The sequence below is a fragment of the Condylostylus longicornis genome, unplaced genomic scaffold, assembly GCF_029603195.1.
Source record: "Condylostylus longicornis isolate FDR11 unplaced genomic scaffold, ASM2960319v2 ptg000084l, whole genome shotgun sequence".
Classification (NCBI taxonomy): Eukaryota; Metazoa; Arthropoda; class Insecta; order Diptera; family Dolichopodidae; genus Condylostylus; species Condylostylus longicornis.
Window position 1 is genome coordinate 9,838,565 of NW_026578052.1, and position 27,363 is coordinate 9,865,927.

Below are 27,363 nucleotides of genomic sequence, written 5' to 3' on the forward strand. Positions count from 1 at the left end.
TTGGAATATATTTCATGCATTTATTTCATTTGAATAATTGAGTAGTTCTACAATAATGTTTAACATTTTTTTTTTTTGATTATGTAATTATTTATTAATTTTCAATATTAAGGATAATAACATTTAAATCTTGAATCATAAAAAATATTTATGTTGATTATAATTATTAAATTGTTTATAATGTTCATTTAAACTTTAGTTAAGTGCTGTGGAAGTTAATACCGCTACACCTCTTTCATAAAAGCTATGAGGATCTTGACCAGGTGCAACTGCTAAATCAACCGTAAAGAGCAATTCTGTGCGAGTTGAATTCAAATATACAGGAAGTGTTAGCTTGCCAGGGCGATCACTGCCAGTTCTATTTAAAAGTAAAATAATATTATGTAATATTTTTATTTAATATTGTAAAACTAATATACTTTATCCATTTTAAAACAGTAAGAGGCAGATCCATCATTATAGTTGATGTTAGAAGAAGTTGGTTGTTTTTACATTGAGCACCTTGTAATTTTAAACCTGTAACTCCAAAACTGCTGTCCTTTTTGTCCGCATCAACACCAGATTCAGTTATTGTAACTTCTAGTGCTAGCTCTTCCAAGGACCAACTGTTTGCTTGTGCTACACATTGTCGTGTGGCAGTGATGTAAGCTTCAGGGTTGAGAAGTCCACCAAGCCAAACTGGAAAGCCCTTCAATATAAAAGGAAAATTGTAGATGAAAAAAATCTTTTACACTAGATCAAATCTTTACTTGTAGTTCTTTTGCCCCAGCCTGAGATACTAATTTTGAAACCTTTTGCAATTGCTGAATCCTATTACTGAAATCTGTTATCCATTGAATTACGGTACATCCAACAGGAACCGTATACCGTTTCCACCCTTTTGGTATGATTCCTCTAACCAGATCAGCCAACATAGTGCGATGATGATTTGTTTGTTTCTTTTCGCCTTGGCAAATCAAAACTACGTCTTGTAAGTCAGATATAACTGTTTGCAATAATTTAGCTCCACTTGTAACTTCACGCTCAAAGTAGCGGTATAATGGATCCTTGATATTTTCGACAGTTCGTCTTAAGGTTGTAAGGTTTTTGGGTAATAAATCTAGCCAAGCAGTGGCACTATTATGTAAGGTTTTCATCCAAGATGGTCTACCATCTTCTTGCCGCTGAGTCATAGAATTGTCAACACTCTCATCAGTAGTGTATGCTAATTCATCATCGTCTTCGAGTTGTTGCATTTTCAAAAGTTTACTTATTAAGTCAGTTCCTCGAGTAGTTAAAAGAACCTTTTCCGCATTATTTGGCAAACCAAGCCAAGATGGTGTTTGTCTGTCAGACAAATTTTCAATCCATTTTAAGAAATGATCGCGCCTGGTTCCGTCAGGCATTGTTATATGTCTTTGACCATTTGGTCCACCTGCAACACCATCTACATTTGCAACTAAAGCAAAATCTCCCTCAAAACTACGTGCAGTGAATAATTTCGATAAGAATGATGTTAACAGACGTTGATCGAAATCATTATCAATTCTTCCTCCATAAATACTTTGAGATAGCAATGTTACCAAAGCATCCCATGGAACTTTCTCTGGTGGTAAATTTGTTCTACCCATAGCTGTAGTATCGATCCATGTGTCAAGAGTATCACAAGCGACACGCAAATCTGATTCATTAAATTCGTATTTTTTAGCCCAGCCTAAGGGTACGTATCGTAATCTTTCTTGAACTATAGCATGGAACCAGGCCAATAAGAAGTATAAGCGTGCACGTTCACTGGGTGCTTTCATCATACGTGTAGCTGGTACAGTTGAGAAAGTACGCAATAAATTAGCACGAATACCTGGGGGTGGTTCATAAACGAAAATTCTGCCAGCCCTTAACAGATTTACTGGAACTCTTGGACTTATTTCCATTGTGAGGAACAATCTAAATCCAGAATGTGGCTGCAGGGAATGTAGTTTCTTTTCTAATTGAACAAGCCATTGAGGAGCCAAATGCACATTTTTAAGTAACACCCAGCGGCCACTTTTGCAAGCTGCATTAATTGCCCGATCAGCTTGATTAAAACCTTCAGCTGAACCAATAGCAATACTTGCAACCTGCTTATTCATTTCAGCTGCCAAATCATCTACTCGACCTGACGCATCAAATCCTGGAACAGAACATAACAAAGCAGGTGTATTGCAATTAAGTTGTTTTTCGACGCACAATGCAAAATCTAATTCAGCCTCAGCTAAAGGCATAAAGTCCTCTCCAATTACTGTAGAAACAAAATTGTGTGCAGCAGCGCATACTCTGTCAGGTCTAAAAGCCTGAATTAACAAAAGTTGGTACATTGACGTTGCAACTGGAGATAATGCCTTTGACTCATCCCATAGCTGAGGAACGCATTGTTCAGGAGTTCCTTGCTGTAACCACGCTACAATTTCAGGCATTGATTTAATCTTTTCAATCAATTTACGGAAAAGTATTAAACGACTCGACAAACGGGTTATGCCTGAAATATTTATTAATTAATATATTTTAAATAAATGAAAAAGAAAAAAATTACCTTCTAATTGCTCCTGAGTCAAACCATCTACTTTATCCGAGATAGTAATCAAACCTTCTCTGCTTCTTAAGAAGAAGTTGAATTCTTGATCTAAATTGGTTTCTTGAGGGATACCTTTGAGATGTATTTTACACATCAACAGTGCAAATGTTAAACGATCATTGTGAAGCATTCCTCTTGCGACTCGTTCATAACATACTGAGAATAGCTCTTTCGTTATGATACCAAGGCGAGTGCTATAATCAGTTTTTCCTTCCAGTTTTGGATTATTATATAAAACAGTGTTGAATATATCCAAAAACATTTTCAACGAATATTGATACAAGAAATGAACTTGATTTAAGCTGTCCATGGTAAAATAAATATTACTGCAAGCAACAGAAAGTGGTAAGTACTGTTGCGACACTGTTTCAATTTCAGCAATAACTTTGTCCGTTTCATCCACTTTTTGATTTATATCGTATGCCTCCTTTTTAAGAGTTTCTAGGGTAGTTATTACTGAATCATCATCCAAAATTTTTCCTTTAGCATCATTCAACGCTTGCAATAAGCTCTTTTCCAATTGACGTAATCTTAAACGGAATTCTCCTTGAAGTTTCAATAGATCTGATCGCTTTTCATCAATGTCTGGACGTTCGGCTTTCAAAACTTGATTCAAACATTGAGATTGTAAAGAGCTTCGGGTAACTGTAAAGTTCACGAATGTTACTCGAGAGCATATGTCTGGAGGAAATTCAACAGTTGGATCACGTGTAGATAAAAATATTACGAATGATGGCGATAAATCGATATCTTGGTCTCCTAATGTTATCAAAACACGTCCGCCTGTACGACGTAACTCGCGATTTAAAACTGGATTTAATATTGGATCATAGTTTTCTACATCTTGAACCAATAACGGATTGCCAAAACGTAATGCTGATTCCAAATTTTTTCGGAATGAATCATCCAGAAAACTGGTTTTTGTAATCTTTTTCCCTGCAAATTCATTCATTATAAATTCAGTTGCCTGTCCAGAAGGATCAATAATTAACGGATATCGATTGAATCGTTTTAACATAATAGCATTTTCTGTACACAAATCATCTGAAGGAAGTGCATTAGCCTGCCAACGTAATCTTTCATCTGGATTAGATAAATATTCGGTACGCGCAATATCTGGGCGATATTGAATATTTGCAGATTGTAAATGATGACACCATGTTGAAAATAAACTGGTACGATAATGCTGATCAAAGTAACCACCTAAAAATTTGCAAAAAAGAAATAAAATTTTAATATTTTCTAAAAACTTTTAATAAATGAACTTTAAAACTAACCATAAGCTATAAAAGCAGCAGATAACAAAACATCTCCAATTATAGTTGACATTTGTGATCTGAAAGTTTCACTTGTTGCCTCCCAACGTTCTCTTTCAATATTCAAACTCTTTAGTAAAGCAATTGAACGATCCACTTTAGCTTGAACATTTTCCAAATCAGTTTTAATAGCTTGAGCTTGCGAAATCAATTGAGCGTATTCTTCTTTATAAGCAGCAATACTTTGTTCTAGTTGTGTTATCAAATCTTTAGTTTCTTGTGCGTGTTTCATATTTAATGAAGCTTGATCTTCTAAAGATTGTAATTCTTCACGCAAAGGTTCAACGCGCTTCAACATATCTGCATACTCGATCTTGAATTATAAAGTTTAATTTTTTAATATTTTATTGTAATAAGAACTGTTAGAGAATGGATGACTGCATTATATACCTGTGCTATTGCCCATTTTACCATAGGACCACAAGCCATACTTGCTCGATTAACTTTTTCGAAGTTGTAATCTGGATTACTAAGATATTTGGTCCTCATTTTTTCACGAACATCATCACTATTTTATCAAGAATATTAGATTAATTTAGTTAGGTGTTGAATATGTTATTTTGATTTATAGCAAAAATTGATTAGAGCATGCACAAAGCGTTTTTTGTTTTTTATGACTATGAATATTTAAAACAATAATCAACCAAAAACCATCATACTTAAAATTCGATTCCAACTACATTTTATAAAAAAATGATATTGTTTTAAAAATGAATTAATGGTCATAAATTTACATTATTTTTCAAAATAACTTGCTATTATAACAATGAATATTTTATAACAAATTATTAGAAAATATTATTAATCTTACGATGAAATTTTCATTTATTTTTAGATTTTATATAAATGACCTCCACACCTTGTAAGTTTTATCTTTTGAAACAAGATGATTACACTAATATTGTTATTATGTTCACATTATGTATTTAATATTATAGAAGGAAAAAGAGAAAAATTGCAACACTATGTATGTGTATACTAATTTTTTTAATGTTTTATAGCATTTTCTAAAAAAGAAGTATGTAAATTAAGATAATAGTTTTCGTTTAAAAAGAGGATGCGTGGAAGCTAAGAAATTTGTCATTCGCTAAAAGGAAGTCTTAAGGCAATATGCATAATAGAGATCCTTGAAAAAATTTATTGTACAGCAGATTGTGATATAAAATTATTGCAAAACATAAAATATTTATAGGCAAAAATTTCAGTGGAAGAACGAACAAAAATATATTTTACAAATCAATTGTTTTTCGATTATCAAAGATATTTTGTCATACAATATTTTTAGCCTTTACTAATTGATTACATATTGAAAAAAAATTCTCGTTTATTTGCATCATAAACGAAAACCTCTCAATTATCTTCATTTTTTATATAATTTTTACATTTATATGTATTTCAATTTGTATTACCATTTTATAATAATAAGTAGAAGACCACAATTTCATTTTTAATTTAAAAATGTCTACAACAAAACTATAAAAAATAGGCACTCAATTTCTAAAAATTTTCTAAAAATTGCATGCTTACGATATATCTTCAGTACTGAAGTTAGATACAATTGAATTTATAAAGTTTTCTCTCATAATAACAGCACGAATTGCTTTCCAATCAGTTGCATTTTCACCAAGTAGTAAGCATATTGATTCTAATGCTAATTTAACAGCAGCTGGAGGATTTGTCATTGAACGCACTTCAACAAGTTGTTGTTTCTTAATAGATTTTACGGCTATATTATTAAAGAAAAACATAACAAAAAAAATTTTTTTTTATTTAATGGTTTATAGTATTGTATAGTTTGATCCAGCTTTTTAATAAGCAATGATATATTTATTATAGGGTATATTTTCAGTATAAAACTTTTATTCGACAATCGCCTCATAACAAATGTATGCATATATGCATAATTCATTTTTCAATTTGATCTTTGGAGAAATTCTTTCAGGAATACGAACGATTTTTTGGTACTCTCTTAAATAAATTAAAAAAAAAAAAAAAAATTTATTACAAAAATAATGGGCAAGCCTATAAATCTACCATTCGAGTCTAGTTAAATATAATCTTTAGATATGTTGAATATGTATGTATATAAATTCAATTATATATAATAGTTTCTAAAGGAATTTAACACTAGTAAAAAGAGAATAAATTTAAAAATTTATCGAATGATTTAAAAATATTATTTTGCATGTAAAAATCAAATATTCAGGAATAAAAATTTAACAAAACACAACGTTGAAGTGGGCTTATCTAAATATAAAATAAAAAAAAAAAATTAACGTGAAAATTAGATATTGAGGGGAGCTACATTCTTTTTTTGTGGAAAATCTTTGCTTTTCTTAATTACACTTTCTTTAAATGTATAAAAATATGTATGGACAACATAATTTTTTAAATTAATTCAGTTTTACCGAATTTTTTATATCCAATTTAATAAGTGCTCAATATCTTAAACAATAATAATAATAGTATAAAAGTTGTGCGCAAATTGCTGATATTTACAATCTAATATAAGTGAAGTATAATAATATTGTTAGTTACATTGATTGATTACAAAATGAATTTAATTTGAATTATTTCTTTATGCGGAATAAATTTGGTAAAATAATCATGGATTTTTGTTAATAGGCTTAACAAAGATGCTATTTGAAATGCTTAAATTATGTAATTTTATGAGTATAATTTAAAAGTACTCTAAATGAAATATAATCAGTATTCAGTATATACTTATTCAGTTGTAGAATTCATACCTCAAATACTATGAACAGAAAAGCATTTGTCTTCTATCTTATAAAATAATTTGAAACAGTTACATAACTTCTTGAGTCTTTTAAACAGGTTGGTCAAAACAAGAGTTTTGAAAAAAATTTTGTTAAACTTTTAATTTAGATTGTACGATCATTTTACCAAACTGATCTTGCATAAAAATTAATTTTGAATCATATTAGTCTTGATAGCAAATATTTATATAGTTTCCCAACATTAAATTAGTTCTTAGCAAAAAAAAAAAAAATAAAAAAAAAGTAGTATTTTCTTTACCCAATAAAATGAAATGATATCAAGATGTAAATTTTAAAATAAAAATTGAAACTTCAATATTATTCTTTTCTAAAATAAAACCAGAAAGCATAAGATGATTATGGTATAAAGCATTTCTTTCATATTAAAATATAAATACTTTTTTTTAATTTTGGATTAGTCACATTCTTCCATAAATAATTAAAAATTGAAATCGAACTTGTTATATTACAAAAAAAAAAAAAAAAAAAAAAAGAGAAGAACAAAATCGTACGTTATGTCCTCTGTTTTTAAATTAACAATGGATGGGATAAAGCTGTCTTTGACAATTATTTGACGAATTGCTTTCCAATCGGTAGTGCTTTCATTTAATAATTCGCAAACAGATTCTAAAGCTAATTTCACTGGTGCTGGCGGATTGGCCATTGATCGAACTTCGGCCAAATGATTCTTTTTTATAGATTTAACAGCTAGGTAATTATAAATTATTAATATATATATATATGAAAGTAAAACATAACTAATATTTTAGTAATTTAAAAAAAAACTAAATAAACAAACACTGTAATCATACCATTTTGAGCTTCAATAACAGCGGGTTCTACAAGAGCTAAGTCGGCCATAACATCTTTCCGTTTTTGTTCAATTTTCACGGTTTGTTCAGCTAATTGAATTTGAATTTCTTGTGATTGAACCTTTTTCTTTTCGGCTTCTTGTTGATCTTTAAACATTTGTTTTAATTTTGCGTTAGCTGCTTCATTTTTAGCTTGTAATTCTTGTGATTTTACAGCAAGTGATTTTTGCATTTCTTCAACCTAAAATAAATTAAGTTTCTTAATTTTTATGGTCCTAATTCTATTATTTATAAACTAACTTGTTCAACAGTTTCTGCGATTTTGTTTAAGCCAACATTTAAATGCAATTGTTGTTCTTCTAGATCACTTCGTTTTTCAGAATATAATTTTACAAAATGATGTATGAAATCTAAGTAATGACGTGGAGTTATAGCCATTGTCCGTCCGCCTCGTTTTGCGAGTCTTGCGTTTGCCTGATGTAATGTTTGATGCACATAGACAAAACCATTAATAACTGCATCACGATGAGATGGATTTGCCGGTATTAAATTACAAGCAGATGGGAAGAAATCAGGTGCTGGCCAATTAGGTTTTTCCAAATCAACACGAATGGTAAATTCCTTGCCAACTTGAAATAGAGCAGAATCAGACCAATCTCCAAACCAGTTAAGAACGCAACGATTAAACAAAGCAGGCGAAGTAGCAGCACGATCCTTTAATCCATCAGTTGAAGGATTCATTGTAAAAACTACGTGAAGATTTTTCATAACTTGTTGGGTAAACCATTTATATAATTCGTCATTTGAATCTAACATTAAACCTTCACGTTGTGCACCTTCTTTGCATTGTGTCATAAGTGTAGTATATTCATCACCTTCGAACAAGCCCGGAACCTAAACCAAATATTTTCTAAATTTATATATATTCAATAAAATAAAATAAATTACTTCTCCGTTAGCGAGTAAAGTATTCATTCTTTCTAAGAATCCGGAATCTAGGACATTAGACTCGTCCAAAATAAAAGCAATTTTCTCATCTTTACAACCTGATCGCCTTAGAACACATCGTAAATCCTCATCAAAATCTTCACTTGTATATTTGTTGTGGACCTATAATAAACAGATCAAATAAAATTTTTTTTAGACTTAATGAATAAATTTCAAACCTTAATTTGGAAAATGGAGAGCCCATTCATCCAAGCAACAAATCTCGACAAAGTTGTTTTACCAGCACCAGAAACGCCTATCAATAGCAAATGGCCTTGTGGTTGACGGAAAATTCTGTCGATTCTCAATACGTGATCTAAAACTTCATCGAATAATACAAGTGGTACATCTAATTCTTCTTCATAGAAAACTTTTAATCTAGCACGAACGTAATCTCTCAATTCCTCTCTATTTACGGGCATATAATCTTTAGACAACCAATTACTGTAAAGGATGGGTCTAATTAGTGCTTTTTCTGAATCTGCTCCAGGGAAGTGTTTCATAGCAACAACATCTATGTTATCATTTGTCCAGCGTCTTTCGGAATCTTCCACCAAACGATCTTGGAAAAGTCTCAATGCTTCATGTGCCCACAGGCGAACCAATCCTTCAACAGACAAATTATCCAATGGGCGAATAGCTTCACAGATTCCACGAACCCATCTTGTCATTTCACGAGGTGAATAAACGTAATGTGGTTGCATATCTTGTGTAAAGCGATCTTGTGAAGCTAAATAAAATTCTACCATTGCGTTAGTTAAAGGCTCTGCATAACCTCGCAACGCTGGCATTAAACGCAACATGGCACGGCTAAATGTTCCATAAATTTGTTTAAGTGATGTTTCACCTGGATAATCGACATAAATTATTGGCACGTGTCTTAAGAATCGATGACTTAAAGGCTTTCTTCCTGGATCTGTTGGTGGATTACATGCTCCAACAAACTGTATACGTTCCAAACTTACCCATGCTTGGTCACTATAGCGATAAAAACCTTTATGTTCAACAAGTTGTCTCAAGAATGATATAACTCTCTGAGTTCCGTAAGCATCCATATCTGGTAAGTTAATTTCATCGCAAAATAGAACTAACCATTTTCCAATTTGAACAGGTGATAAAACTACTCCATTTGGAGTTTTTCGATATTCGCAATAATGATCGAAAGTTTTAAGTAAAAGTTCAGGTGTTGTTGCCGATGAAAAATTTAAACCAACAACCTCCATATCAGGCAAAGCTCTTAATGCGGAGAACAAAGTCATTGTTTTGCCAGATCCAGGCGGCCCACAAAGTACTATAAAAATATTTTTTTGTTAAGTGATATGACACAATCTCAATTATTACCTAATGGTTTATGTTCAGCTAACCAAGTATAAAGCAACGATTCATGTCTAACTGTGTCCAAAGTTGGCACAACTACATCTGGCGCAGCCACTTTGTGTGTTTCAACTTCTATTACAGGAACTTTATTTGACCATGGTACCCACTCTCCAGACATATTTACTTCAAAGTCGATAATTGGTACTCCAATAGTTCCAGGTAATTGCACTGTAGTTGCACTTCGTATAAAATCTCCCAAATCACTACGAACTTTTAGTTTAGCATCACCAGCGAATGACCATAACAACGAATAAATTAATGCTTTAGGTATATATTGCTCCATTTGCTCTGGTGATATAGGAAAATCTGGATGTTGCGAATTGAAATTTAAAATATTTCTGGCACATTGATTCAACATAGAAAATAAAGAACTGAGTGCTCTTAACCGCGTGAAATCCATAATATGTTCTTGTTCCATTGCATATTCTAAACAACGAACTACAACTCCATCAGATGAAAAATATGGTTGCATAAGAGCTGCAATTTCACGTTGAGTCTGTAATGCTGGTGATATTTCCTCTTCTTTTTCTGTTGAACTTTTAATACCACTGGCCCCAATGAAATCTTCATCAGTATCTTCCAATGGAATGTGACGCAAACGCGATAAATAATTTTCAAAGATCATTTCAGTTGATAAAACATCTTCAGAAAACCATACCATGCCACAACGGGAAACGGTTGCTAACGTAGCGTACTTTAAATCTTGAACTTCAAACATAACACGAACATTTGGTGGCAATGATAAACGTTCTCCGTTTGGTAAAGTAAGCAATTTATTATCATCAAGTACTGAATTCAAATTTTCAACCCATTCCGGATCTACATCGCCGTCAAATATAATCCATTGACGTTTATTTATTTCTCCCCTCACATTATCGATTATTTTACGCAAAATATGTGTAAATAGACCATCAGTCCATTCACGAGTATTTGGATCAAGCACACCATACAAAGCTTCTTTAGATATTGCTTTTGGATCTATTACATGTGCAACACCCTCTGTACCTTCATATCTCTCTAGAGCTTTAAGCAATACTCGCCAAGCGGTGGATTTTCCCGATCCTGAAGGACCGACCATCATCAAACCATGATTTAAGTTTGATATTTGATACAGTTGTAACACCTTTTAAAAAATTTAATAATTATGAAAGTTAATAAAAAATATGTATACATTAAAAAATTTAGACAAATACCAAAAAAAAACATGAAATAGTTTGCAAGTACATCTTAATTCAAAAATAATATTTAATAATTAAGTAATCTTCAGAAGATATTCTAAAAAAATAATATTAAATACATTACGAACTAATACATTTCATTCCAGTAAAAAATAATGGCTAATTTTGAACTAAAGACGATTTAGAGTCAACAAAACGTAATAAATTATAGAAACAACAATGGAAGCTAAGGTTATAATTAATCAGTTTTCTTACTTTTTCTACCCAGGTTTCTCCGAATCCCTTAGGGTGTTACAAAAATACGTGTGGATTAGCATAAAACTAAACATTAACCTACTGATCTTCAGTTTTTTATTTAAAAAAATTACCTTTTCCATCCAAGCGTTCCCTTGCTCATCACCTTCACCGCATACTAGATACTCCTCACCGCAAACTTTACGTATTTCATCTTTCAAGCCTTTCATTTCTGCTCGAGTGTAGCCAACATTCGGGAAAACATCATTTAACAAAGAGAATAGTAGCGGTATGTCTTCGGCTACCAATTTCGGGACCATTGTTTCACATACCGATTGAATTAATATTTCTTGTTCTGGTAAATTTTCAGCAATAGAAGCCTCATCAATATTCTCTTCTCCGCGTTGGCTCATATTTTCCTTAATTTTTTGAATACGGTCACGTTTTACGTTACCTGCGCTTACAAGTACTGACTTTAAGGCTCTTAAACCGAAGTCATAATGCGATTGGTTCGACAATTGTTCATCACATAGTTTAAAGAATGGAACAATTTTGCATGCAAGTTTCTCTGCTGATCTGAAGCCTTGACTGAATAACATTACCTCTGCAATAAGTTGTCGATCTGGTGTGGTCATTGCAAGAGAACGGAATAATTTTTTCAAATTGTCTGGCAAATTAGAACGACCCGCGTAACCAGGGTTCATTGTAATAAATATAGCCATATCGGTTGACACCCGAACTTGTTTGCCAACAAGTTCCACAGATATGCTTTCTTTATTATTATCTTGTTGTGATTTTAATGCTTCTTGGATTGTTTGAATTTGCTGAGAGCAAGCAGATAACATACGTTCTTCTAAACGATTAAATTCATCGAAACATCCCCACGCTCCTACCTGACATAGACCAACAAATATTCTTCCCATAGCTTGGAAATCAAATGTTTCATCGCAATTAAATACAAGGACAAAACGTCCCAGCTGATTACCCAAAGCTTTTACAGATTCTGTTTTTCCAGTGCCTGCAGGTCCAAAAGGTGAACCACCTAAACGGGATTCTAATGCTTGGGTCATAGTTAAATAACACCGATCAGTTAAAGGAGTTTGAACCAATCTATCTTGGACACCCAGGTACTCAAATCCATAGAAGAAACGCGCATTTGCCATATGAATTGTTAGTTGTTGAAGAACTTCGGTTTGCCTTGGATCAAAATAAAAACGCATTTCGCATAACCACTGGAAAGATTTTGGTGATGTTACGCCATTAGATATTAGGCGACGAGTGACAGTTCTCTTATGAACAAATTCGTTGATCAAATGTTCGAGCTTACGACGACGTAAAGGAGGTTGTTCTTGTAGAACGGAATCTGCAAGAACGTTTAAAGTTTTTTCCACTGTCGTCAATACTCGATTTAAAGGTTTGCTGTTTGCATTGTCAGAGGCTTGTTGTAGAGCTGTTTCCACGTCTTCAGACCATAAAATTTGAGCAGCCAATACTACAATTTGAGCCTGATATTTATCGCACCATTCCATATACTTTTGTGGATCAATCGCACCATCTCTAAACTGTTTAATATCTTGAACAGCTTGAGCTAAATAAGAAGCTAATGAGAACCTCATTTCTTTCTCAACAAGTGTCAACCATTCATTAATTTTCGGGTGTTCTACAGTGTTAACGGGACGAATAAATTTAACTTCTTCACCTTCCCTAGAAGCAATACCTAAAAAACGTAAAGTGTTATAAAACATAAATGTGTGTAGTTCGTAAGTCGAAAAAATTACCTTGAATTATTGTGTTATCTTCATTTAATATTATTGCAGCAACGCCAGCAAACATTTTTTTGAAATGTTTTTGCAAACGAGCAACATTCTTGCTATTACCAATAATTTCCAACAAATCTTCGTCGCCAACGAAGTAAAAACGAGGAAATGATGTTCTTTCACGTTCAAGATATTCACCCAAAGCTTTCTGTATTTTACCGAGCAAATCTGCTAATCTTTCGAGTGATCTTTGAACAGCAGGAATATTTAAAACATCCATAACTTTAGGTGATTTAGTAACTTTTTTCATTAAACCCAAAAATTCCGAACTGATACTTTGAAAGCGGGAGGTCTCAACAGGCAATAATGTTTTGATATCCGCGCTTCCAGAAAATATGCCTTCTAAATAAACCCAACGTCGCTGAACGTCAATCCAAACATCGAATAAAGCATTAATTCTATTTAATTTTTCCTCCCATGTTAATGCTTCTTCTTCAAATACTTTGTAGTACGGAGAAAGTTTCATTGCAGCAACAGAATTAATATGCTCTTTAACCTTGTTAAAAAGATCATCCCAACCACGAATTATACGGCATTTATTTTGATAATTTATAAGATCCAATTCATAACTTTGCCAAGATTCTCGCACTTGTTTTAAAAATTCTTCTAAGGCCATTTCACCTTGTGCAACTAATATTATGTCTTTCACAATCGATTCATTTTTCAAAAGATTTACATCCCAGACTTGACCTAACGTTAAATCTGAAATGATCCAATTGACTTTCAATTGTTTTGTAAGTTGTTTCCAATGTCGTTCTTTGAGAGCGTCAGACTTTAATTCGACAATTAGCATATTTACTTTGATGTAGCTTTGAATTAATTTTTTCACATATTCATAGCTTTCATACATACGCAAACGAGCAGGGAGCTCTTTCAATTGTGTCATCATAGATTCCAATTGTTGACGAAGTTTGCGAGGTTGAACGGAAAGCCATGGTTTTTCACGTGTCTCATCAATTTGAGTCCATACTTTAGATAGTTCACTCCAAACTCCACGTAAATCTTGAAGTTCTTCCAATACAACATTCATTCTTTCCGAGCTGTTATTTTGAATAGCTGATTCTTGTAACTCCAATGCTTCTTTAGCTTTGGCGACATTATCCCTTTCTTCCTTCAATCTTGAATATTTGCTTTCAAATAATTGTAAATGTTGCAAAGCGTCATCTGGTCGAATTTTTCCACCGACTGGTTTATTTTTCTCCCAATCGTTTAGGAAGTCCAGAGTCCTATTTTCAACTGCTTTATCCTCAGCAACGATCTTAGCTTGTAAACTCGCTACTTGAGTTTGAATAGCAGAATCCTTACGTTTCATAATTTCGTTAAATGCTGACCATTCACCTTCAATGTTATCAACATGAAGCCAAGAATTAGGAAATTGGAAGCGTTGTCTTTCCAAAATTCTTTGAGCTTCACGGAAAACTTCGACCTGTTTGTCCCATACTAACATGTCTTTTTTCAAAGCTTGAACATATGTGATAAAACTTACTGCGTCTGAAGTACTTGCCGCCTCAATACTCTGCATTTCCAAATCATTTCTTGATTTTGAAACTTTAGAATGGAATGTTGTCATTTCTGTACCCAAAAGAGTTCCGAATTTGCCTAAGGCCTCTTTATGCCATGAATCATACTTCAAAGTAACCTTAGCTTGAACTTTTGCGTAATCGATGATAATAGGTCCGTAAGCCCTACGGGTGTCAGAATTGTCAAATGTAGTTCGAGATTTTTTGATATCGTTCAAACACTTTATCCATAAATTAACATCCTCACCCAAACGACCATACAAAATGTCTGGTTGCAAGTCCCACAAACTTTGATAACGTAACCATTCATCTACATAATTATGAACTTCATTAATTTTATTTTCTATCGCTTCGTATGCATGTTCTAATGTATCGGAACCTGCTGGTAATTTAGTCAACAGGTTGCGATAAGTTTGTAGCACTGGTTTATCTAAACCAACTTGATAACGAGAGCTTTGTAAACGTGTTTGAGATGTTACAATTGCTTCCCAAGCGAATAGTTGCTGAGTAATTTGGAATCTTGCTTCCTCAATTGATGGGTATAAATACATTTGTTGATTCGTAATACGAATTTCATGGATTGTATTTTGAATGTGTGGCTCACCACCCGGCTTGTGAGTTGGTTGAGCTGGAGCATCAGTGTCCATTGATAGATCAATTTCCTTTTTATTTCCAGTTAAAGCATCAGTCCACGCTTGTACACCATGCTGTAATCGTGCCGCTAACTTTTTCTCAACTTCTTCATCTAATCGTTGTACCCATACATGTAAATTTGAATATTGACGCAAAGATAAATCATCAACAGCATGTTGAATTTTTGATAAAATATCAGCAAATGTTGCAGCACTATATGGACATGTTTCTAATGATCTTACATCAACATCCAATTGTTCTTCAACAACAAGTAAATCTTCAACCTTTTTTTTTTAAATAAATTTTAGTATTTATGCATCATAATAAGCAGACATAAATTTTACGAATGTACCTTTTCCTGGAACTGAGTGACACATTCTGATAAGCGTTGAACATATGGATCCAATTTGAAACTTTCCCAAACTAAACCAATTCCTTCTGCAACCAATCCCAAAACGTCTTTGCGTAATCCGGCTACCAAGGGGACTATACTTGCTCGCTCTTCAATCTAAGTGAAATAATACAAAGAAGAAGTCTAAGTTATGGAAACTTGCAAAATTTACATCTTAAAATATTATTTTCCAAAAAAAAATTTGTTTTTGCACAAAACATATTTAATTGATTTAAAAATTATACATTTACGAACTATTTATATATGATTTTATTTTTGAAATAACACTATATGAAACACTATAACAGTTTTTGTTAATAATCTACCTTGAATGTTGAATTTTGTGCTAGAGTCCTATTGTTATTTAGCTGCATAAAAAATTCAAAGTTTATGTTTTTATAAAAAAATATTTTTATGACAAAATAAAACATAAAATTTTATAGAAGCTCAAAACAGAATGCTAAAATCATAGTTAAATTAATAATAATAAAGCGAATTTTTCAATTTTGAAACCAAGGAATAAAAATTTGTAAATTTTTGAAAGTGTAATTTTCTTTATTTTGTATTACTTTGGTTTATTCTTTTTTTAAGTTTTGTAATGTTAAGGTTTGAATGACAGTGTAACTACTTAAAATATATTAAATTTTTTATTTTTGTAATAATATTCGACATTAAAATTTCACAAGGTAAAATTTCGAAAACTTGTACCAGTGTTTCGATAAATGGAAATTTTATCGGTCATGGTTCTACAATAAAAATAAGTGGTTCAGGATTATTTTAAATTGTGAAAAGTTTATTTTTATTAAAAAATTACTGATTTGAATTCCTACAATCCAATTTGGTTGAAAATGTATTTGAATTTTTGATGCAATCAAGTTAGTAACGATTATAAGCAGAAATTTTTGTGCTAACGAAAAGAAGTAGTTTCGGATTTGTGCAACAAAAACCTTTTTATCAACTTATTTCAAGTAATTTATGTATGAAGAAAACATGAACAAAATCCATTTTTTACATTTTTTATAAAAATTTCAAATAAATAACTTCATAGAACGTTATTCTATCGATTTTAAATTACGCACACTTATCACATTGCTAATAATGCAAGTTCTACAAAACTTAGGGCTAACATCATTATTAGTTTATTCTAAAATTCTAAATATTTTAGCAAAAATAATTGTGATTGTGATTCACTACAAAAATTTCCCTTTAAATATTCCTAAATACATACAATGAAATTGAAAATTTGTTATTTATATTTATTCTATTCTAGGACAATAGAAATTCAAAATTAAAATACACATAAATATAATATTAAAATTTGTTTAGCATATTTTAGTTGAATAACGACACACACAAACATTTAATTTCCTGGTCATATAAGTAAACTTAAGATTTATGTAAATTTTCAATTGTTATTCAAAAATAAATATAATATATAAAACAATTTAAATAATAAAATATAGCAAAAATAAAAACATTTGCAAAATGTGTTCGTATTGAATTTTAAAATAAAAGTGAAACAAAAATGTATTTTACATAAATTTATAATTTATCTAATTTTGCATAAGATATTAAGATTCTTAAAATAAAATACATATATACATATATTTTGATATTCACCTTTTCTAAAGTTCTCTCATAAGTCCTTACACTTTCAATCAAAGATATAGCATAAGGATATATTTGATTAGCTTGATGTGCTTTATTTACGATTGCCAATGGCACACGGAAACCCAAATTCTTAATATTTCTTACTTCTTTAGACAATGTTATTATTTCAGGTAAGAAATTGACACGTAATTTCAAAATGCTTCCGCGTCCAATACGAGATCTAAAATTTTTAAATTACAATAACTAAATAAAGAGATTTCTTAATAAAATAAATTATTACCTTGCTGGTTCAATTGTAAATATTCTACCATTATTTCCAAAATTACGTTCTTGTACTTTTCTTGCCCAATCTTGAAAAACTTCTGAAATTGAAAGCTTAGCTCGAAAACTATCTCCATCAGCTTTTAATTTCTGCCCATCAATATGAGTTTCCCATCCTTTTCCGAGAACATCTTCTACACGTTTCAAATACATTGTCAATTGATTATCAATTTGCCTTGCCCAAATAATAGATCCAGCGACTGGTGGTAAATCACGAACTACAGAAAGACGATAACTTTTGCTTTGTGGGTATTGAATCTAAAATTTATATCAAAGTTAAAAAATTTTGTATAATTCTACAAATTTTATTCATTGGCATACCTTGAATTTCTCATGTAGAGCTTCAATATCATCTTTGACACGTTGAATCAATTGCGTTTGATATTCACGGATAGCGCCACGAATATGTGGTCGAACAAATAATGCATTAAATCTGGAGAAAATTCTAAACATTTCATTTGCATTCTTTGCGGTTCCAAGTTGGTCGCGAAGATGAGCAGTAATTCGTGTTTCAACTCGATCTATTTAGCAAATATAAGATATTGAAAATTTGGATATCTTGACAAATTTTCTCAAATGTTTACCTATCCTTTCTTCATATCTTTTGACAGCAGCATCCCAAGCTTCGGACCCTTCTTTAGATATATCCAAACACTCAACCTCTTTAACATTTTCATATGCGAGATTTACTTCTTCAATTGCATTTGAATCTGTTGTATCTAAACTATATGGTTGTTTAGATTCTGCTGGTTCATCTTCAACCTGACCAGTGTTTTGATTTTTTGATGGTCGTAAAACGCGCAAAATTACAGTTCTGAGTTGTTCGTGATGGCGTCTGAATTTTCTCATATGTTCCATGCGGGCTTGCAGTTTTTTATGAGCAGGAGATACTCTCCAAACCATTTTCAAATGTTCATCTCTCTTCTTTTTAACAATGTCTCTTAATAAACCTTGCAATTTATCATATTCGTCGTCCCAGCATCCAAATATTTCAAAGCATTGGCTCATTACTTTTTCAAATTCATCGAATGGAATATGCATTAAGCGTCTTGTTCCAAGAACTTTGAGAAGCTGTTGGCTTAAATCTCTTGAAATTGCTTCAATTAATTTCAATGCTCGCTGAATTGGATATTTAGTACTGCGTACTTTTCTTAAATGGGAGAATATAAGCTGTACTGCTGGACGAATTTTTTCCAATTCAGTAGCTGATAACAAATCATTTATTGGAAAATCTTTCATCAATGGATTATAATCGGCAACCATTGCAAGAGCTTGTTTTAATCCAGTATCAGTATCAAAACTTACAGTTGCATGAAACCGTTTACCATGTTTCAATATATCCAAAGTTAGAGCAACTTCTGGTGATTCACGTTTTTCTTGAATACGATAAAGAGCCCGTTCAAGATTTAACCAAAATGATATTTCTTGTAATGCTGTTCCTGATGATGGATCACGATCTAATTTTGTTACTTTCTTTATTTCTTTAATCCATCTATTAACACCATTATGTAATGCATTAAGAAAACTTGAATCTTCAACCTTTTCACCAAAATCGGAAACTTTTGCTTTACGTCCTTCATCATTACATTGTTTAATAACGCTCTGTACTAATGGATGAGCTGTTAATGTAATTTCTGGTATATCGATATTCTGTTGTAAATGTAAAAGTCCCATCTCTAATTCTGTTAATTTTTTTTCAACTGATGGAGCCATTTTATCTCCATCTCTATCAGCTCGACCAGATTCTTTTACATAACTTTTAAAGTATGGTGCCAAAGATTTACTTATGAAAGCATGTAAAGTTTCAAATGGAGAACCTTCAGAAAATGTTATAAAACGAATTTGTGAATGAATTGATTTATCTGCTTCAATAACTAGTCCACGTTTAATACAAGCCAAAGATGCCATTCGGCTATTAGTAAATTGAACTTCATTACTAACATAATAAGTAACATTATCCTTTTCTTCTTCACCTTCAGATGGTTGATCGCTCTCATCTTCTATGAATTATTGAATATTAGATTCAATTCAAATTCAAATATTATTATATTTAATAAATTTAATGAAAATTCACAAAAATTAATGGAAAATCATAAAATATGCATAAAATTTTAAATTTTCTTAATTTTAAATTTTAAATAATGCGGCCTTCTTAACCTAAACATTTTATTTAATTCAAAAGAAATTCATTTATAATTTAATTTTAATATTTAATTAGGACAATATTTTGCATTCTATATTCTATACCTAATCGAAATTCAAATTTTAATTTTAAAAAACTAAACTGCGCATCTAAAACATGCGAATCTCATACATATGTAAAAATCAGCAGTCTTTCTTAAATACTATTTTATAACGGGGGAAAATATAAAGACTCCTTTATAAAAGATTCATCCGTTGATTAAGCATAATAATGTAAATTTGATATAATTTGCTCAATAACGATCCTTGACATCAAATTTCAAAACATCTACATATACTCACAGAATTTAAATAACAAAAAAGAAAAAAAAAAATCTTTTCTCTTATGATTCAAAATTCGAATTCAAATTCAAAAATTATTCTTTAATAATTTGTCATAATTTTTGGACATGGTTCGTTTTTTTTTTAATTCAATTTAATTGAAAATGAATAGGCATTATTATTTATTAAGACAAATAACAAGAGTTTTTGAAAGTAAAATTTCAATGGGGAAAAGCAAAAAGCAAACAGCAAAATGTTAATGAAAGAACATTTTGCCTCTTTTTTTTAAAAAAAAAAATAATGATGATGATAACATTATGTTTTATCACTATCAAAAGTTCACAGGTCACTTATAATTGAGTACGAAATAAGATTTTTCATACGAATATGATCATCTGTATGAATCTCTACATATGTGTGTATCAATCAAGAAAAATTAGGAATAAATTATGAAAGCAATGTTTTAAAAATAAACTAAAATAAAATAAATTGACTTACTATCCAGGCAATGACATTTTCCATTAATATGCAAATCAAAAATTATCGTAAATTTCAATGATTTTTTGAAATTTGACAGATTGATTTAAATGAATTTGATTTGATCTTGCGATTTGACAAATTTAATTGATGGATCGAGATCAATTGCATATCAGAAAAAAAAAATTATGAGAAATGAACTTTTTGAATCGAAAAAAATATGACAATAAAGAAGATTGGTTTGACACGCTACTCATTAAAAATTTAAAGACGCTCTTCTAAATGCTTCAGAAATTACAACATTTCATTTAATTACCGACCACATTGCATACAATAAGGGATGTGATGTGATAACACCAAATTTCGCATATCAAGTTTACAATTGAAAATCACTTCTCCGTCGTATGAAAGTGGAAATAAAATATTTTTAACTGGATGTCGGTCTGTCGGACTGTGTACGCGTATAATTCCATTTCGTCTGAACCGGTTCTGATAAAAATTTGTATATGGATTTACATTAACTATGTCACATATATTATGTGACATTAAGCTATTTGGTTATGTGAGGCCGCGGGAGTTGTACTTTTTTACCAGCCGATTTTGCAAACTTCATCATTTTTAAGAAGATATTCAGCAGATTAAATTGAAATTTGACACATAAGCTTCGTTTGATAGTACAAAAAAAACACCTAACTTTAGGAAAAATTCAGGTGTCCGCAACTGGAATTTTATTACCGGCCAAACTTAGATTTTTGCGAATATAAAGAGAAATACACAACCAATTTTCTTGAAATTTAATTATTAAATTGAGGATGTTAAAACAATGAAACCATTATTTAAAATAGTTTCTTAAAACCATTATTCAAAATTTTTGGAATATCTGGTCTCGGAATCTGAACTAGAGGCCGATTTTACATTTTTTATCATATCTAAAAAATTATATGTCGCAATTTTTTAAATTTGATATTTGAATTCTTTATATTGAAACTAACTGGAGAACTATTCAGGAAATTCGTATGACAAATTCAGGAAATTCGTTCGTGAACGTCTACAAAGATTCAAATTTACATTTTTATAGGTATGTTTCAACTAAAAGTTTCCTAGCATCTTTGAAATTTGAAAGAATGATTAAAAAGGCTTTTTCATAATATTGTGCAAAATTTTTGTTAAACTAGCCAATACACATTGCGGTCGATTATGCGCTGACCACATCATTTTTTTTTTCATGGTTTCTTATTACATACATCAATAATCATGCAAAGTAAATTATATATACACATAATTACAAACATTTTTATTTATATGATGTAAAATGTATGTAGTTTTCATTTTTCTCTTTAATGTAGCAAAAAAAAAAAAAGAATATATTCTGTCAGACGTCGAGCGCGTATCATAAACAAACAACGGAACTTAAAAAAGACGAGAATAAAAAAAAAATTACAAAAAGATTAAAATATTGAATTTTGATTCTTGGCTCAAATTATTTTGATATCAAATCATTTAAGAAACTCGGTTTCTTTCTTTGATTCGTTCAAGTATTTATGTTGCGATTTTAAGAAAACAAAAAATTTTAAGAATAAAAAATTTAACTAAAATTTACAAAAAATGTTTCGAATATGGTTTTTAATTACACTGATATCGTTAAGTTATGTAAGAAGTTGTCCTAGAGCTCCATCAGCACCACATGGTCGTAGAACTAGAGGTGATAATTTTTACAAATTAATATTGGGTGATAATCCTAGTGGATATGAACCAGGAAAAACTTATAATTGTAAGTCGATTTTTTTTTTTTAATTGTGTAGTTACAATAAGAAAATTAAAAATAGGAAATTATTGTTTCAATTATTTTCTATTTTATTGATAACATAATTTTATTTCCCTATTGTAAAAGATAATATATATGTATATTTGTGTATGAGTATAAGTATGATTTTCTTTATAAATATAAGATGTTCATTGATTGTATTACAATACAGAGTGTGTAATAATTGAATTTCTTATCACTGTAAAGGAAAGTTAATTTTTATCATAAAATCATAACCTCTTTATATTTAAAAATATGATGTGTGCTTAATGGATTATCGAAATCAAAATTTAATATTAATTTTTAAAATGAATAACAAATTCATAAATTATAAAAAATTATCGTTATAATTTCAATATTTTAAGCAATACAATTTGAAGTAATAACCATCAAAATTAAGGAAACATACTCGATTTTTAGCCTACACTTTTAATTCCACATTTTAATCATCAAAAATTATTGATTTCAGTCATATTCAAATGCATTCATAGGAGTTTGTACAACATTTTTCTCGTTTTTGCTGGTATTTGAGAATTAAAACGTCACGAAAATCACATTCGAAACCAATTTTTTTTAAAACTTCATTGTATTTTTTGAGAAAAAATTAAAAATTTCAACGGCAAACATCCTGTACCTACAAAAAAATTACAAATTAAACTTCAAGTTTAAATTTTTTATTTTAAAATTTATATATGAGTAGCTTTAGAAATATATTTTAGTTTTTAAATTTTTTTAACACCTACGATGTAATATTTTTTTTTTTTAAACAATAAGATAAAGAAACAATATTTCTTTCCTCACAATTACTACACAATTTAAGTAATAAATTAATTAATAGAAATAGAAAATTTAATTGAAATAAACTTGTACTTATGTTACAATATAAAAAAAAAAAAATATTGGTTTTATGATTTTAGGGAATATAAAAATTGAGTTTTCAATAGAAAAATGTTTAAAATCAAAAACAAAAAAATTTTTAGATTTTATTCAACGTTTTCTATATTAATTCGCTGCATATGTATATATTTTTAGTACTCTTACTTGGATCTAGAACCCACAATAAATTACAACAATTTACACATTTCACGTTGACTGCAGAAGCATCAAATGGAAATGGAAAAAGGGGTAGCCCTGCTGGCCCTAGACGTGTCGGACGTTTTCAATTATATGCAGATTCTTTAACAAAATTCAGTGAAAAATGTATTAATACAATAACTGAAGCTGATGATTTACCAAAAACTGAAATTCAAGTAATGTGGGTTGCTCCAGCTGCTGGTTCAGGTTGCGTTTCATTATCGGCAATGGTATATGAAGGACCACGTTCATGGTTTGCTGATGATGGTGAATTAACTAAAATATTATGTGAAAAGAAACCGGATGCTCAAAGTATTAAAAAAGAATGCTGTGCTTGCAATGAAGCAAAATATAGTGTAAATCTTAAGTTATTTAAATAATAGCTTTCATTATTTTTTTTATTTATATTTTTATACAATATTTTTGCTATTGTTTTAGTTTGTTTTCGAAGGAATTTGGTCTAATGAGACCCATCCGAAAGATTTTCCATTTGCAGTATGGTTAACTCATTTTTCAGATATTGTTGGAGCTTCACATGATTCAAATTTTTCATTCTGGGGTGAAAATCACATTGCAACAGATGGATTCCGTTCATTGGCTGAATGGGGTTCCCCAACGGCACTTGAAACAGAATTGAGAACAAAAGGTTCAAGATTAAGAACTTTAATAAAAGCACCAGGATTATGGTATCCTCATGTCAATACAAACACAACATCAACATTTAGAGTTGATCGAAAACATCATAAAGTTTCAATGGTCTCGATGTTTGGTCCATCACCTGATTGGGTCGTCGGTATAAATGGATTGAATTTATGTACTGAAGATTGTTCGTGGAAAGATTCAGCCGACATCGATTTATATCCTTGGGATGCAGGCACTGACAGCGGAATAAGTTATATGGTAGGAATAAAGAAAAAGTTAATAGAATTTTATGATTTTTTTATTTTTGCAATTTTTTTTAGTCCCCAAATGCAGAAACTCAACCGCGCGAGAGAATGTATAGAATAACTACAATGTATCCAGAAGATCCTAGAGCTCCATTTTATAATCCAACAACAGATAAAATGACACCATTAGCGAAATTATTTATTAGAAGAGAAAAAATTATAAATAGAAATTGTGATGATGATTTCTTACAAGCTTTACAACTAGATGAAAATCAAAATGATGATCAAGATACACGAGGTTATAATTGAATTTTTTTTTATAGTTTTGATAATTGATTTTATATCTGGCAAATTTTAGTTGAATGTGCTGTTACACCATATAAATCCTGGACCCCTTGTTCAGTCACTTGCGGTAAGGGTATACGATCAAGAACTAGAGAGTATGTAAATGAAGCATTGGCGATGAAATCCAATTGTAAAACTCAGCTTGTATCAAAAGAAATGTGTGTAGCAGCTATCCCAGAATGTAGCAGGTGCATGTTAAATATTATGCAATTATATCATATACTTTTAAGCTATAATTGCATAGTTTATACTATTATACTATATTACTAAAATAATTTCATAATAGTAATCAGGAAGATGAAGATGAAGGTGAAAATTTAGCTAACCTAACTCCATTAGTAAATGAAGCAGGTGAGGGAGTCGGTATTTGCCGAACTACAGCTTGGAGTAATTTCAATGAATGTTCTGCATCATGTGGAATTGGTATAACAATGCGTACAAGAAGTTTCCTGAATCATTTAGGCAGAAAAAGGTGTCCTCATATAGCAGTTGTAGAAAAACAAAAATGTATGAAACCGGAATGCACTTTTGAAACAGCCGAACTTCCGGATGCAGAATGTCCAACAACTCACTGGAGTGATTGGAGTCCCTGTTCTGCAACATGTGGAAAAGGTGTGTCTATAAGAACTCGATTGCTATTAGTTGAACCACATCAAATAGAGAAATGCGAAAAACGCATAGAGCTTAGTCAACAAAAAGAATGTACACTAGCACAAGATTGCACAATTAACGTAGATCTTGCTAGAGGTAAGAAAAAGTATACAATTTTAAATAAGTATTTAACCACTTTGAATCTTTAGAATTTTGTCAAGAAAGCGCAGATCGTGGTCCCTGCCGTTCGTCTTATAGGAGATATTGGTACAATCATCAAACTAAAAAATGCGAAGTATTTATATATGGAGGATGTCGTGGTAACAAAAACAATTTCTTTGCTGAAGAAGATTGTATGAACACATGTCACAAAGCTATGAATGGTAATTTTTCTATTCTTATTGTTTACAAACAAATTAAAAGTAATATTTACAATGTTCTGGTATTTTGTAGGAAGCAATGAACATTTTACATCTCGTCAAGCTTTAAACACCCAAAATTCTCCAAATAAAATTTCTACAATATCCAATTCAGATAAATTACCACAGGATTGTATTATGTCAGACTGGTCAGAATGGTCCACATGTAGTGCTTCCTGTGGCGAGGGAATTTCTGAGCGTCATCGTTATATCGTAAGATATCCTAGTAATGGTGGTCAACAATGCCAAAAGAAAACTGTTAAAAGGAGAAGATGTATTGTCGCAGATTGTAACTAAGGGAAATAACAATTTTTTTAAGAAATAAATGCACAAATTGATGAAAGTTGATTACAATGAGTAACAGTTTCAGCTAACGTTTAATATAAATGACTACCTACCTACCTACATTAATTATTATGTAATTTCTTTTTATGTAAAAAATATATTTTCGTAATACTTATTGGATAAAGTTCTAATTATTGCAACTTTTAAATAGGTTCTTCGATTCGCACAACCGCAGCTAAAGCAGAAAAAGCCTCTATTTACCTATTGCATAAATAGAAAATTTCTACTGAAAATTAAGCAAAATACCTTATATAACACTTGCGATCAGAATAAATACAGTGATATTATAGAAATTTTTCCATACGTATGCTCTTAGTACATACATGCTACGTTTAAAATATTAAATATGAATTATTTCGCATTTGTGTGTATCACCAATAATTTTATGATCAATTTTCTAATCAGCCAAAATCGAGATTTTGAAATTTTACTTATTTTTTTTTTTCCTTAAGCTCTTAAGAATTTGTTTTTTTTGCTATATTCATTAGCTACATAGCAATATGTAATTATAATGCAAAATATGTACATAGCCGCCCACAATGTAAATAAAAAAATATGGTTATATTTTACCATGTTAATGTTTATATACAGTTATACCTATTATGTATGCAATATTTTCATATATAGATAACTCATAGATATATATGCACTTACAATTAGTAAGTATATGTACATATTATAGAAATAGGTAGATATAGCTGCATACATAGGTAAAAATTTTTCATTTGACTTACCTTTAAGGCAACTCCTTTGAACAAATAACGCTTGAATTTGTGGATCAGATATGAATTTTTTTATACATTCCTGATTAGTTGAATCCTCAAGAGCTACATTTAATGCCGGAGGAATAAAATCTTCTTCCGGTAATAAAACACTTACAGCTTTACGTAAATGATTAGCGAAAGCTGCATAATCTACCACAGTCGCATTTAATGAGTCATTACTATGCTCCGTATTGTCTAAAGAATCACCCATGATTAAAATTTAATCACTGGGTAAAAACTATATTTGGAGCAGAATTATATTTATATATATATTTTTTATAAGATAATTTTATTTAAATATTTTCACTTTTCAAAACAAATAATTTAATTTATATTGATGAAAATTTTTTTAAAAACTTCCACGATACTTTTATTAAATCATCGAATGAAAAAAATCCAATTGAAGGAAGAATTTTGTAGAACAATTGAAATTGAAAAATTGTCAAAATGATAAATGTCAATGTCACATTTAAATGACGGAATTGAAGAAAATGAAACGGATTCAATTCGAAAAACGGGTTTATTTTTTCATTTTTACCCAATTAACAGAAATGGGTTAGAAGAATTTGTTCTTGAATTTCACTTTAAATACTTTTCAAAAAATAAAATGAAAATATATTTTATTGCTTA

General features: G+C 30.5%; 2 protein-coding genes across 5 annotated transcripts; one reads left to right on the forward strand and one right to left on the reverse strand.

Moving 5' to 3' along the window:
- Positions 1-26,944, reverse strand: LOC129613544 (dynein heavy chain, cytoplasmic). Of its 4 annotated transcripts, none has more exons than XM_055527654.1 (22): positions 26,704-26,944; positions 18,149-19,564; positions 17,886-18,085; positions 17,524-17,822; positions 17,253-17,463; positions 15,959-16,000; positions 15,594-15,749; positions 13,050-15,525; positions 11,406-12,988; positions 11,293-11,319; positions 9,824-10,982; positions 8,662-9,773; positions 8,444-8,605; positions 7,796-8,389; positions 7,496-7,736; positions 5,434-5,632; positions 4,297-4,414; positions 3,868-4,219; positions 2,549-3,793; positions 750-2,494; positions 420-688; positions 1-358 (listed from the first exon to the last, which is right to left on the reverse strand). In XM_055527654.1, the coding sequence occupies exons 1-22, from the start codon at positions 26,942-26,944 to the stop codon at positions 196-198; spliced, it is 14,010 nt and encodes a 4,669-aa protein (XP_055383629.1). In that variant the 3' UTR covers positions 1-195. The 4 variants fall into 4 exon arrangements, with proteins under 4 accessions (XP_055383629.1, XP_055383630.1, XP_055383631.1 ...); XM_055527655.1 differs by lacking the exon at positions 5,434-5,632 and adding an exon at positions 7,196-7,391; XM_055527656.1 differs by lacking the exon at positions 15,959-16,000.
- LOC129613543 (spondin-1) lies at positions 21,884-26,084 on the forward strand. The gene is made up of 8 exons (XM_055527653.1): positions 21,884-22,275; positions 23,341-23,738; positions 23,821-24,282; positions 24,345-24,567; positions 24,628-24,802; positions 24,901-25,361; positions 25,415-25,588; positions 25,659-26,084. Exons 1-8 carry the CDS (start codon positions 22,110-22,112, stop codon positions 25,919-25,921), a joined length of 2,322 nt encoding a protein of 773 aa, XP_055383628.1. The 5' UTR covers positions 21,884-22,109; the 3' UTR covers positions 25,922-26,084.
- Positions 26,945-27,363: the final 419 nt, after the last annotated feature.